Source organism: Paroedura picta, chromosome 12, assembly GCF_049243985.1.
Source record: "Paroedura picta isolate Pp20150507F chromosome 12, Ppicta_v3.0, whole genome shotgun sequence".
In the NCBI taxonomy this organism is placed as follows: domain Eukaryota; kingdom Metazoa; phylum Chordata; class Lepidosauria; order Squamata; family Gekkonidae; genus Paroedura; species Paroedura picta.
In genome coordinates this window covers 28,853,378-28,868,347 of record NC_135380.1, presented here as the reverse complement: position 1 = coordinate 28,868,347, position 14,970 = coordinate 28,853,378, and the positions used below count along the sequence as shown (strand labels likewise).

Here is a 14,970-nt window from a genome sequence, read left to right as displayed (position 1 = left end):
AAATTGCAGTGAACTGCAAGGATAACATTTTTTGTTGGGTAAGAACAAACATTTTGTTACATAAAATTGCTGCAAAACATTCAGTAAATCTTTGGTTAAATTGACACCTTTATTCCTCATTGTTTAAAAATAACGTATTCAATATGCCAATAAATTGGGTTAATAATATTTTTATTTAGATGGAGTTCCCTGGGTCCCGGGACTGCCTGGCTCCTTCTGTTTGGTTTCAGCTCAGTCTGTGTCTACTCCCCTGTTCATTGTGCGTGCTTTTCCAGGTGTGCCAGGCACGACAGCATGTACTTTATCTCTCAGCCTTAGCCTGGGTGATCCATGCAATGGTCACCTCTAGATTAGACTTCTGCAACTCGCACTATGCAGGGCTTGCCTTGAGACTCCTCCAGAAACTCCAACTGGTCCAAAACGCAGCAGCACAGGTCTTTATGGGTTTCCAATGGAGGGCACACTTGACACCAGTACTCTCCTAGCTTCATTGGCTCCAGACTGGAGACTGGATCAGAGTCAAAATTTTGGTATTTACCTTTAAAGCCTTAAACAGTCTTGGACCAGTGTATCTATGGGACCATCTCTTCCCTTACACCGCCCTAAGATGATGCTCAGACCAAAATCTGCTCAGGATCCCTGGGCCAAAGGAGGTAAAACTGGCCTTGGCCCCAGCCTGGTGGAATGCTGTACCAAAGGAGACCAGGGCCCTGCAGGACCTTAAACAATTCCATGGGGCCTCCAAGACAGAGCTGCTCCATCCCCCTTTGCTTGGGGCACTGAGAGACCATCAAGAAGTGCCGGCTTCACTACTGGAAACTGAGGGAAGACCTGCTCTGAGAACTCCGAATCCCCCAGTTGAAATTACTTGGGGGTAATTGAGATGATTGTTATGATTTTATCTGATTGTGTGTGACTATGTTGCCACCCACCCTGAGCTATGCAGGAAGGGTGGTTTATAAAATGAAAGATTTATTTATTTAGTCTGGGCATAAGCTTTCCTGTGCATGCATGCTTCTTCAGATTGTTTAGCATTGTCTTGGTGTCTACTTGATGTTGCATGTTCATTATTTTTAATAACTGCCTGTATCAAGCAGGACTTGTAAAGGCGGCATATAAATTTTCCAAATAAATGACTAAATGTGCACTGCTTTTAGTATCTTCTGGTTGCCAGGTAGCAACATCATCCAAAGAGATTAGGGGTCACATTGTCTCTTTAACTTAGTGAGAAAGTTCCTGGGGGGGGGGTACTCCCTGGAGGGCCACTAGCAGCCACAAGGGCCTTTTGGCTCCCGTAGGTCCAGGGGTGCTTTATCATCCCAGTCTACCACTGGTTAGGAAGGACCTCTGCCAGTGCAGAAGTGAAGAAATAGAGCCACAAAGGGAGAGAATGGCTCCCGGGTTTATCTCTGCAAAGAAGGTGTAAACCCAGCATGACTCACTGACTTAATCACTCCAGGCACAGAGAAGAGGCTGTTCCAGTCTGCGGAGATTTGGAGAGAGACTTCATAGCGACAACTGAACCAAAAAGATTTTTGTTTTATATTTATAAATCATTTCGCATTCACAAATGGACTTTTCGGCAAGCACTCACAATAACAGACAAGGCGTACAGCAGCCTCTCCGAGGAGCACACAAAACTGGTTAGCCCACGGCCATTTTTACTAGAAAGCCTTCCCACCTATGCTTGAAAAGTCTGCAAGGAAAACAGCAACACGCAATACGACCTGCCTCTGAAGTTACAAAAATGCCTTGCCTGGAGGCAATTCTTTCATACCAGAGTACAGCAATGAAGTTCCTTCTGAGGATGAAAAAAGAGTCAGATTCTCAAGCAAAATGACCTTACCTCCAATGGGCTTGCAGATAAAAATAAAAGTGGACAGTTTTCCAATATTTTCTACCTTTGCAGCTCTTTCTGTTGGACTCCTGCCCGGTTTGTGTTTTTATAAAATACTCTCTATCCTATTGAATTCCTTTTAGTAGCATGGACTCTACCTGGGCTGGTTCTGCACTGTTTTTTCTCCATTGTCGATCCTGCTGAATGCTGATTGATCTGAACCCGGGTCTTCTGCCTTTGTTTTTCCTGAATTGAAACAGACATTGTGTTCTACACTTAATTATGTGGTTGTTCTCTCCCTCCCACTTGATTGGGGAAGCTAAGAGAGGGGAGGGGAGCAGTGGCTGTGAAGCTCCAGCCGGCATTGAAGGAGCACAAGTCTGGAGAGGGGTTTATTTCCTGCCGTTAGTCTCCTCTACAGCCAGAGCAAGTGGGGTGGGGGAGAGGAAATGGAGCATGAGGCTGCTTGTTTATTTTTCTTTTCCTGAGTGAGCAAGGGAGGGGATAATGTTGTGGGGAGAGACAATCTGAAAGGCAAATCTCGGCACATAGAAGTGTGGGTTTGGAGCACAGTCATTTTAGAAATGAGGGCAAAAATAAGTCTTGCGAGGGAATGACTACCGGGAACCAGGCAGTCTTTGAACTGACGCCCTAACCAATCAGCGACAGACTACTGCATTATATCAGCATTTGAGGCGTGGAGGAGGGGGAGGAAGTTAATCTGTCAAAATGCAGAGATTTACACAAGTTATACCTGCTCCTGGATATCGTGGGGGAAAGGTAGTGTCACTGTGGATCAATCATAGATGTTGCAGAGGGGAAATTTAAAGCACTAAATATCAAAATTGAAATTAAATAAGGTGTAGATGAGCTTTTTAAACTCTGGGTCACCGGGGATAGTGCAGAAGTGCTGCAGGAAAGGTGAACAGCAATAGATTTGGGACCGACTGAGAAGTATTTCTTTACAGAATGAGTCATTATTAGCTTGAGTTCACAGCTGCAAGAAGCAGTGATGGCCACAAGAAGCAGAGGGAGGACATCAGCCAGTCATTAGGGCAGCCTTTCTCAACTTTTTTACCATTGAGAAACCCCTGAAACATTCTTCAGGCTTCAAGAAACCCCAGAAGTGGCACAATTGTATAGAATATGGTTGGGAAGCAGAGCTGGGTACATGCCCACCCCCTCCCACCCCCTCTAGGCCCATCATTGGCCATTTGGGGAGGAGACTTAACATGACCATATATGGGCATATCGTGCTATAAATATTTGACAAATTAAAATATATAAATAATTAATTGCCTCTCTCCCATTCGGGAAACCTTTCCAGGACTGTCAAGAAACCACATGGTTTTATGAAACCCTTTTTGAGAAACCTGCCTTAGGGCATTCATGCACATGCTAGGATCTCTCCCTCAGCACAAGAATTCAGGAGGGGATAGACTGCTTGGGGATAGAGGCCCAAATCTGGTTGCAAGATATCACTGCTCTTTGTGTAAATTGGGTATTATCAGGCCCAGCCAGGCATGCAATGGTTTGTGGCTCTTGGCTGCAACAGAGATGCTTATCAGACCACTGCCAGCCAGCCCTTCTAACCTGTTGGCTTTTTAATCGAGCACAGTGACTTGACCAGACTTGACAATTTTCCTGCCCCATTTAAAAGGGGGAAATGACTCCACCCAAACAGCCTCCACTTTGCTTTCTGCAGAGAGCTTTTGATCCACCTATCCTGCCTGGCCATTTGCAAGGGAAATCTGACACCTGATACCTTTCCATAAAGAGATTCTGCCTGCTTTTCAATGTTGTCATTATCCGTAGGGTGGTAGGCACTGATGCTCCTTAGGTGCCCCAGAGGAGAACAAGCCCTGCTTTGTCCTAAGGCTATCATTTGCTTAAACCTTCCAAACGCCTGGGACCCTATGGTAATTCCACCCTTATGTTTTCCCTACAACTGAAACATGCAGGGTTCTTTTCTGAGACCTGTGTCATCTTACACTACAAAAAGGTTATTTGTTTGTAACTTGGCCAGATGCTAGGAGATCTGTGAACAATTTTTAATGGTAAATAAGTTGAACTGGGGCCACCACTTGTCATTTTCTCAGCCTCAAGAGCTCTGGATCAGCTGCTTGTTCCATTAGAGAAAACACATAGATGGCCTTTGTATTTTCTGTTTGTTTATCCCAACGGAGCAAACAGCAGTTGGGGGTATTTTGTTTCTCTCACTTGTACTCGGTCATTCTACTCACAGGGGATCCAAACTGACTTACACTGTTCTCCTTACATCAATTTAATTTTACAACAGTCCTGTGAGGTAGTTCATTAAGAGCATAGTCACCCAACAAGCTTCCATGGAAGAACAGGTTCTCCTAAATCCTAGTCCAGCACCGTAATTTCTATACAGTGCTGGCTAATGAGTGTTAGGGGTGTGAATATGGGGGCCAATCAGGACTCTGGTAGTTCTTAACCAATTAAAAAAACACATGGAGGATTCATTGGTCAAGCCAAACTATCTCTGTTCATTTGACTATCGGAGTAATAGTTACCGATGTTCAGAAGATACATGGATGCATTATACTTCTGCATAAATCCCTGGTCTCAACATGCCTTAAAACTAGGAGACCCTCCCAGGATAGCAACTCATGCAGAGACCCCCAAATCAATTGTTCACTGTTTTTGTCACACTTTGCTCAGGATTACTCAGGGTTATTCTGGGAAACAAGAAGGGCAGCAAAGGGAATGGGACTAAGACAAGAGGTGCTTGGACTTAAGCAATAAAGCACCAATGATGTACCTAGTGCTTTACAGAGAGAAAGCAGAGAAGGAATGCTTTTTCCAAGAAACTTACAGTACATTATGACAGAGAGAGAGACTCCAGAGCAAAGATAAAGATAAGGTCAGCAATCAATTGGATATGGACAATGGGAGAGGCAGCTTCCACCCAAGAAATCCTACTCCTTGAACCCTGAGATGCTGGAATTTACCAAGTACAGACACTGTGCACATGCTTGCATGTTCTCTGTTCTTTACTGGGATATCACATTTCATGCTCAAATGAAGGCCTATAGTGAAGGGTCTCCTGTTCCACCCATTCTGTGATTCTGATATGGTTTTCAGAATATCTGGGGGAAGAATCTAGTCCCACCAACAGCCTGGGGCAAAGTTGGAAGAGGCAAGAGCAAGGCAGTCCAGTGCTGCCTCCCCACCTCACCCATGCTCTCTACATGCCTCATCGAGACCTTGTTTGTTTAATCCAGACCGCTGTCAAAAGCCTTATCTCTGCTCCAAGTTTTATGGGGCTGTAAAAAGGATTGTGCTGGGAAGAACTGCCTCAACCTGTACCCACTGCAGGGTGGATTTGCAACAAAACTGCAACAGCCTTGGATAGTTCTTTCAAGAGTGGAGCCAAACCTTACCACGAGCAACCAAGAATGCTGGCTAAGGTTGTGTCAGCCTCCAGGTGGGACCTGACATTTTGCCAGCATTACTACTGAATTCCAGATGGCAGAGCTCTGTCCCCCTGGAGAAAAGGGCTGTCTCTTTCTCACAAGCTCCATCTTCCACCTGTCAGATGGGAATAGCAACCTGTTTCACTGAGCCGTGAGGATCAGCAAGATAATGACTGAAGAACACTTTCAAAAATAAGAAATGCCATTGAAGTAGTCGTTTGGCTAGGTGTGTGGGTTCATCATTCTGCAAGTCTGCAAGCCCATTAAAAAAGTAGCTTTGTTAGGACAGCCGGTGTGGCAAGTAATCCTTCAAGATGCACAGAATTCTTCTTAGACTGGATTGTAAAGTTCAAAATAAAATTCACGGGCATCAAACTTAAGAATAGTTTCAATGTTCTTTGAAACTCTGCACATTGTAAACATCACTGTGTCCTACGTGTTCAGCAGATGCTGAAGTGTTTTTAAAATTCAGGGTCTTTCTTCACCTTGGCGTGTTATGGTTGCACTCATAATGTGGCATCATTAGTGGTGGGTGCTTTCAGGGGGAGCAGTTATTACTTCTCTGTTTTGAAACCACATCTCTGTCTTCTGGGATGTTTTCTTTTCCATTTCTTTCTCAACCAGGATTTCCTGAAACCCTGGAGTTCTTTGGAGGCCCTGGAAGGGGTTTCCAGAATGGGTGGGAGTTAATTCTACATAGATATTTAAAATTTGTTAAACATTTATCAGGAAGGGGTGAAAAGGGGAGGGGCCCCAAGTGGGCGTGTCCACAGCCAGGCTTCCCAACCATATTCTGTATGACTGTGCCACTTCCGGGGACCTCATGGGTCATCTAGTCCAACTCCCTGCACTATGCAGGACACTCACATCCCAATTGCTCATCTACTGAAGATTCTGAAGAGAGCCAGTTTGGTGTAGTGGTTAGGAGTGCGGACTTCTAATCTGGCATGCCGGGTTCGATTCTGCGCTCCCCCACATGCAGCCAGCTGGGTGACCTTGGGCTCGTCACGGCACTGATAAAACTGTTCTGACCGGGCAGTGATATCAGGGCTCTCTCAGCCTCATCCACCCCACAGGGGGTCTGTTGTGGGGAGAGGAATGGGAAGGCGACTGTAAGCCGCTTTGAGCCTCCTTTCGGTAGGGAAAAGCAGCATATAAGAACCAGCTCTTCTTCTTCTTTCTGAAGATATGTTTTTTCATTCGTAGAGAACTTTACAAGCGGTGCACATCCACAGCCCGCAGCTTGGTGCATAAAAGTAAACTGGAATGGCTCCTACATCTTTTCCCCTTCATACCCCTATCCTGGTCAGGCTCCTCTTCTGCTCCCATCCCCCTTTCAGTCCTTCACCAAAAAGAGGGAAAGGGGACTGTCATGCCTTTTCTTTCCTTCCCCACAGGGAATCCATGCTGCTATTATCCATGCCAGCACAAAGGCATATGTGTCCAAGTTGGCACGGGAGGGTACGAATGCGACTGCACCCGAACTGGCTATTATGGCGACAACTGCACTTTGCGTGAGTATCTCCCCTGCCCATTTCACAATTCCGGGGGTGGGAGGCAGTGAGAGGCACAGACAGCAAGCAGAGGATATATGCTGAAGCTGAAACGTGCAGGGATTACCCTAGTGCAGGGGTAGTCAAACTGCGGCCCTCCAGATGTCCATGGACTACAATTCCTATGAGCTCCTGCCAGAGTTCTCTGGCAGGGGCTCATGGGAATTGTAGTCCATGGACATCTGGAGGGCCGCAGTTTGACTACCCCTGCCCTAGGCCACAGTTCCTTACCTGACCCAATAGGTAGTGTGCCACCTAGAAACTTTCACATATCAGTGATCCTTGAACGTCTATCAGTCATTATCAGATTTAGTGACTGGCTGCTTGGTCTCCAAAGCGTTATACAACTATGAGCTCCCTCCCCTCCCCAGATCCCACCCACTCCCGGCTCCAGCTTCACAAAATAAGATCAGACATCAAGGGGATAGCAGAGCTTTTGGTTTAAGGGTAGACATGACCTTTAACAGCAAATCCCAGGCTTATAGCCACCTTACAGCCAGGAGGCCCACATGCCAGTCATCTCAACCACCTGGCCTCAGCTGATGCTCCAAGATGGTCCCAGACCCTGCCCAAGATTCTTTGCTTAGTGCCTCTGATCATTGCACGTGGAATTCACCTTTAGACCCTGAGGCAGCTGCTATGTCTGTGACCTATTTGGGTAATGGAGGCTGCCACAGTCCGAGCCAAGAATGCTGCTTTCCTTATCCCTGGGAAAGTCTAGTCTCTGCGGACTGCCAAGACACCAGGCCTAGCTGCCTTCCCTGGTCACAGGCTTCCTGCCCTTGTCAACCAAGTGTCCTGTGTCTCCTCACTTTTTCCTGTTTCTCCCTCTATCTGCATCCTCCCTGCCACACCCACTTCCTGGTTCTCTTGAACAGGGTTTCACGCCGAGACGTCTGCAGGAAGCCTTCAGGAGACCAGCATGGGCTTTCATTCTCCCTCTCTGCCCTTTAGCTACCCTTAGGGCCCCACCCCTGCCTTGCCAGCCTAGGCTTGGCAGTTTCCAAGAGATAGCTGGACTTCTCCCAAAATGACATCTGGTCTCTGGGTGAAACAGATCAGTTCCCCTGGAGAAAATAGGTAGTAGACAAGAAATACATTTTCAAGCTGGCGATGGCGAAAGCTTTATTCAAACAATAGAACGAGCTCCTGATATAAAACCTCGTTTTCGTATTTTACTTCATCAGTGAATTTATTTCTCTTCAGATTTTTCTTCAGCAAGGTATACGGGTGCCAAACCTGAGGTGGTAGCTGGAGATCTCCTAGGATTACAACTGATCTCTAGGCAACAGAAATCAGTTCCTCTGGAGAAAATGGCGGCTTTGAAAGGTGGACTCTGAGCCAGTTTGCTGTAGTGGTTAGGAGTGCGGACTTCTAATCTGGCATGCCGGGTTCGATTCTGCACTCCCCCACATGTAGCCAGCTGGGTGACCTTGGGCTTGCCACAGCACTGATAAAACTGTTCTGACCGAGCAGTGATATCAGCGCTCTCTCAGCCTCATCCACCCCACAGGGTGTCTGTTGTGGGGAGAGGAATGGGAAGGCGACTGTAAGCCGCTTTGAGCCTCCTTTGGGTAGAGGAAAGGGGCATATAAGAACCAACTCTTCTTCTTCTTCTTCTTCTTCTTCTTCTTCTTCCTCTTCTTCTTCATTATACTCAACTGAAGTCCCTCCCCTCCCCAAATCCCATCCTCTTCAAGTGCCATCCCAAAAATCTCCTGATATTTCCCAGTCCAGAGACGGTAACCTTAGTGCCAACTCCAGATTGGGAAATGTCTGGAGATGTTGTGGCACATGGGGAGGGTGCAATCTGGAAAGTGGCAGTAGCTCAGTGAGGATGTGATGCAACCGTAGAGGTAACCCTACTATATCACCATTTCTTCCACAGTAGCTGATCTCTGTAGTCTGGAGAAGGACTGTAATTCTGGGAGAACTCCAGGTCCAACGAGGAAGTCAGCAACCCTGGAAACCCTGGCAAAGTGGCTGCATCCTATGCCCTCCTACCATATAAACGTTTCATAGAGAATCGTTGTTGCCTTGCATGGTGTCAACAATCCCTAGAGAAAATTCTGTATCTTCAGGGAACATAAACCAGTTTCACTTCAATTTAATTTTCATAGGTTCTAATACAAGGTGCCCTGTGAACTGTGATTCTGGGGAGATAGTGAATAATTCTCAGTACCCTACAAAAACTACAACTCCCAGCATTCCTTGGGCAGAAGGTCATGGCAATTATACCTACCTGATACGGGTTTAAATATGCAGTGCAGACAAACATGCCAGCTGACAAGGCCTACCCTAAAATAACAAAATCAGAGTCCAGTAGCAACTTTAAGACCAATAAAGATTTATTCAAGGCGTGAGCTTTCGAGTGCAAGCACTCTTCCTCACTTGGAAGCTCATGCCCTGAATAAACCTTTGTTGGTCTTAAAGGTGCTACTGGACTTTGATTTTGTTGTGCTACTTCAGACCAACACGGCTACCCATTTGAATGAGTCCAACCTAAAATAGTTGGTTGTGTCAGTGTTGTATATCTGCCATGGCTATCTTTGAACCTGAGTGCTGTGAAGGACATCTGTTAAGGACATATCACCGACTGGATTGGTTTCCTCCACAGCCGAGTTCTGGATGAGATTGCGCAGTGCCCTGAAACCAAGCCCCAGTTTCTATCACTTCATCCTGACCCACTTCCGCTGGCTCTGGGACATCATCAACAACACATTCATTCGGGACACATTGATGCGGTTGGTGCTGACAAGTGAGTAGAGAGTGGTGAAGTGGGGTAGGAGAGCAGGTGTTGAAAATGTTCATCCTTAAGCAGAGAATTTGGACCGACAAGGCACTGCAGTGAAAATGTGGCACTTCCAGGCATCCAGAGGCCTCTGCAAGTGTTGCTCCAAATGTTTACATGCCTGGGATGGAAAACCCAAATGTCCTTCCTCAACCATTAATGTAACATAAACCACAGGGAAGTTATCTTGCACAACTTTGTTAAAATGAACAGGTGCTGTGCAAAAGAACTGCCTAGCTTATTGTGCCCCATGGGTCAGATGATCTGACCATCTCATGTTTTGCCTCCCTTAATGACATCCAGAATTCACCTGCTGCAACCATCTAGCCTCCTGACAGTACCACCTGTGAATGTTGGCATCAGACTTCCTGGTAAATGTCACAAGCAGGGCTATTGGGTCAATCTGGCTCAGTATCCTTACAACAACACACAAAGCTGCTTTCTAATGAGACTGTTGGCCTTTCAAGGTTAGCATGGTCTGCTGTGACTGGCACCAGCTCTCCAGAGGTTCATGTCATCTATTTTCACATCACTTCCTTTCTGATCCTGTCAAGTGGAGAGGCCAGGGACTGAACCTGGGATCTTCTGCATCCACTTTACCACTGAGCTACAGCCTCATCTTATCTCCCGCTTCTCATAAGATTCACTGCCTTTGAGCATGAAGGTTCAATGGACATCTCCATGGAGTCATCTATTCCCCTGCTAAAGACGTTACTATGTCTTGTTGTAATGAATTCCATTGGGTATCTGCAGGTCCTAATAGTTTGTGAGAGGGAAGGAAGTTCTCTTTCCATTTACTCCGTCTACTTTTCTTTCTCTGTCTCCTTGCAGTCCGTGCCAATCTCATTCCCAGCCCGCCCACCTACAATTCTGCCTACGGGTACATCAGTTGGGAGGCGTATTCCAACGTCAGCTACTTCACTCGTGTCCTCCCACCAGTGCCCAGAGATTGCCCCACTCCTATGGGAACCAAAGGTATGTTCCAGCTGCTGCTTGGAAGGCCTCATTGGCCTAGCTTTCTTCAAAATCTGTACTGCCAAGAGAATCAAGAAACTGCTTTTGAAAATATAAAATCCAGCAGAACAAGACTTGGGTCCAGGAGCACCTTGAAGGCCATCACATTTTTCCTGGGGTATAAGGATTCATGAGTCGAAGTTCACTTTGTCAGATACAGGTAGGAATTAAGATCCCCCACTCCTTAGTCAGGCCTACATGTACTTGTTTACCAGATGCATCTTCCTTATGCTGGCAGGGGCTTCTGGGAATTGTAGTCCATGGACATCTGGAGGGCCGCAGTTCAACTACCCCTGCTGTGAACAAATCCATGACCCAGCCTGTGCTTACAGGTGTGGCCTTGTAACTCCCATTTCATTGTCTGACGAAATGTGCGTGCACACGAAAGCTTACATCTTAAATAAAACTGTGTTGATCTTAAAGGTGCCATTGGACTCAAACTTTGTTCTGTGTCTGACATTATTATTTATTTATGGGTATGGCTTGTGTAGTGTAGCCAGGGGATCCGAGGATTGTCTGACAGCCAGGCAAGGGATGTTCGGAGGTGGTTTGGTGGTTTGTTCCATGTCATGACTCCTGGTCTTCCTTGGAGGAACTCCACCCAAATCCTTGGAGGTTTCCCATCCAGATAGTATCCAGGGTCAGTCCTGCTTAGCTTCCAAGATCTGACAGGATTGGGCTTGCCTGGGCTATCCAGGACAGAGGTCCATCTGACAAAATGAGCTTTGACTCACAAAATCCTATACTCCAGGGGGGAAAAAAACCTGAACCTTTAAGCTGCTACTGGACTCAAATTTTGTTTGACTACAACAGACTAACAAAGCTACTCACCTGGGTCTAAAGTCCAGCAGTAATTCAAACCTGCCTCTGGCACTAAGAACAGAGGAGGCCTTTGTGAAGCAGAAATGGTGGTTCTCATATGAACAACAATATAGTTTAATTTATGGTGGTGCACATGGTAAACAGTCAAGAGCAAAAGCCAAATTGATAGGAATACCTAGTGGATGGGCAGCATGTAAGCTATACTTGGTTAAAAATTAGCTTCCTCTTGCTGTAGGATCCCTTTCTTGGGCAGTTTGTGATTCCCCAAAGCAGACACATATTGGAGATAGGCATGATAGACCTTTAAGTCGTTCTGGTGCAGTATTAGTGATATGAAGTTTGTGCGACACACTGTGAATTATCAACAAAAGCAGGTGTCCATTAGTAGAAGGAAAGGGCTCTGTCTCTGTTATAGTAAAAGACCCAAGTGGCATAAACTAAACCAGGCAAGCCAACCCATTGACTGAACCACAACATCTCAATGGATCTGCTCACTTATTACCTACTGCAGCCGAGATTTTAAGATGCAAGTCTAAAGACCAGCACTAATTTAAAACAGCACCGGATTGTTGCAGAACTTGTGTCGGCTGCACACGTTCTTTCAGAGTCCAGAGGAGTGAAGAACATCAGAACAGCTTTGCAAGATCAAAACAAACACCCATCTAGTTCAGCATCCTCTTTTTCAAAGCAGACAGATGCCTCAGAGGAACATAGTCAGATGGGAAAAGAAGACAGCAAGCCCCAACTGTTATTCTGCCTTTCCAACAATAGTATGGTATTTAGTGCCATACAGTATGGTATTTAGTGCCATACTGTCTCTGAACATTAAGGCTCCATTTAGCTAGCAGGGCTAATGGCTAGGAATAGTAAAGTCATTGTGTCCCTTTTTAAACACAGAGATGTTGCCACATCTTGTGGCAGTGAATCCCGTACATTAGTTTACGGAAGGAGGATAAGCTTTAGGAGGCAGAGAATGCAATGGAGAGTCAGTTTCGGATTCTGCTCTGATCTCTCCATTACAGGACCGGTGCAGCTCCCTGAAGCAAAGTTGGTGGCAGAACAATTTTTCCTGCGTAGGACATTCCAGCCTGACCCTCTGGGGACAAACCTGATGTTTGCGTTCTTCGCCCAGCACTTCACGCACCAGTTCTTCAAGACGTCGGGCAAGATGGGTCATGGCTTCACCCGGGCACTGGGGCATGGGGTGAGCAGGGCAGCTTGCATGGGGCATGGGGCATGGGGAATGTGAAAGTGAAGTTGTGAAATCATTGTGTGTAGACTCTTTTGCTGCAGAAAGACATGCCTGGGTTTGTCTCAGTGGTGGCTCCAAGCCCCTGAAACACACCAAGGATGAGTATTTTATCCCAACTTTGAGTAAGAGTAGGACAAGATATGAAGGAGGAGAGACAATGAGAAGGGTGATTTTAGAGCCACCAGAATGCCCACTTCCAAGCCTGCCTCCTATTCAAGGATCTCAAATGGAGTCCTGAAAGCTTAAAAGAATCGGTAACCTTTGGGGGCACAGTCTGAGCCTGGTTTGTCTCCAGAACATCACACCACTCCCCGGTCTCTGCAAAGCAGAGAGAAATCCCAGTGACTTCAAACAGAAGGCCACATAGGGTGTGAAGAGTGTCTTTAAAAATTAATTTTAAGCTGTTGTGTTTCTAAAGATGTAATGAACAGTGTTGGAAGCCACTATGAACACTGGAAAAGGGCTATTGTGTAGATTTTTAAATATATAAAATAGGATTTCTCATCACTGAGATTGAAAATCAGCAACAGCCCTTTAGAACAGGGAAAGCCACCCCTAAGTGGCCGGGAGTTGGGAGCAGAGAAGTGATAGAGGGCTGGAGCAGTTAATCCCGCTTCATTGCACTCCAAATCCACTCTGGTGCATCCCGTCGCCTCTCAGCAGATTTTCCTCAGGTCGCCACCTACTGGCTGTCCCCAGTGGTTCACACCTGGCATCACCCAGAGCCTCTTCCTATTCTATTGTAGCTCCCGCTTTGTGGAACGGCCTTCTTGTGGAGGTGAGGGAAACACCATCTTTAGAAATGCGCAGGAGGCATTACGTTTTATTTGTTTTCAAAGTGGAATGTTTTAATTGTGACCCATAAGCCTCTTTGTACCATATAGAAATGCAGGATGTGAATATGTACCTTTGACCTGAGTAGAATAATGCATACCTCAAGCACCTGGGATGAGACGAGGAGGGTTTGGGGCTTTTTGCTGGGTTAACACTGGGCCATTTCCACAGGTGGATCTTGGGCACGTGTATGGGGATAATCTGGAACGCCAGCACCAACTCAGACTCTTCCAGGATGGGAAGCTGAAGTACCAGGTAGGAAGGCAGCTGGATGCCCCTCCTGCCTCAGAGACATGGGGAGGGTCCTCCCTGCTTGTTAACATCTAGTGCGGGTGGTGGTTCATCAGCACCCTGAGCTTCTTGCTCTTTGAGGTGGGCTGCAGTTGCAAACTCGTTGCCCTTGCTCTCTTCTTCCTAGATGGTCAACGGGGAGATGTATCCCCCTACAGTGCTGGAAGCTCCAGTGCACATGATCTATCCTAAGCACATCCCCCCGGAAGAGCGCCTTGCTGTGGGCCAAGAGGTCTTTGGCCTGCTCCCGGGCCTCATGATGTATGCCACCATCTGGCTGCGGGAGCACAACCGTGTCTGTGACATACTGAAGAAGGAACACCCAACCTGGGATGATGAGCAGTTGTTCCAGACCACAAGGCTTATCCTCATTGGTGGGTCCATGCGGCTGTGTGCAGAGGGGAGGTGGTTGTGTGGTTCTTGCAAGGTCCACTCTTCTTGTCTATGGGTCACCCCTCTAGGGATGAGTATATGAATCGGTTTTTGCCTCAGCAGGGCATGAAGGAGGACACTGAAAGAGAAATTAGACAATCCCTTTGGCTTGAGTCAGGAAGGATGCTGCCTCTTTAATGAATGCTATAGCCTCATCTTTCTGGTCAGGAAGACTAAGTTAGTTACATATTGCTCTTCTAGAGCCAGATGCCTTGCTTCTTCCCAGATTCTTCCAGCCAAAATATAACCCCAGAGCAACAAGGTCTTAACTGGTGGGTAAATGCATCCCTTTGATTGCTGTCTCTAGAAGTTGGTTTGTTGGGAGAAACTGTTTGTCTCAAATGATGGAGAAGTGACAGTCAGCCTTTGCTGATCTGCCCTCTCCCCTCCCCCCCTAAAAAAGGAAGAGCATCCATGAGATGTTTGTTATCTTTTTGCTGGACCTAGAAACAGCTTAAAGGTGATGCAGACTTCAAACTTTCTCATTTTTTAACTTTAAAAAGGAGTCTGGCCTACCTCAAAAGCTTGCTACTGTTGGCTGCCCCTAGAAAATATATAATCTTACAGATCTGAAATCTAAATTTTGAAATTCAGACTAAAAAAAAAACGTTTGCAGTAGAGGCCCTTCCTAGGAAAATGGCTCCTTTGTTGTCTTAAGCACAGTATTAACTCTTGGTAGGCAAGATCGGGAACTGTTAGCC

The 14,970-nt window shown here is 46.4% G+C and overlaps 1 protein-coding gene across 1 annotated transcript in view; it reads left to right on the top strand.

The window, feature by feature from the left end:
• The window catches only part of PTGS1 (prostaglandin-endoperoxide synthase 1), a 33,023-nt gene that overhangs the window by 11,713 nt on the left and 6,340 nt on the right, over nucleotides 1-14,970 (top strand). Inside the window, exons 3-8 of the mRNA XM_077305633.1 lie at nucleotides 6,678-6,794; nucleotides 9,451-9,591; nucleotides 10,456-10,599; nucleotides 12,483-12,664; nucleotides 13,718-13,801; nucleotides 13,965-14,211. Of these exons, the coding sequence (XP_077161748.1) occupies nucleotides 6,678-6,794; nucleotides 9,451-9,591; nucleotides 10,456-10,599; nucleotides 12,483-12,664; nucleotides 13,718-13,801; nucleotides 13,965-14,211 (915 nt within the window). The remainder of the gene's footprint in view (nucleotides 1-6,677; nucleotides 6,795-9,450; nucleotides 9,592-10,455; nucleotides 10,600-12,482; nucleotides 12,665-13,717; nucleotides 13,802-13,964; nucleotides 14,212-14,970) is intronic.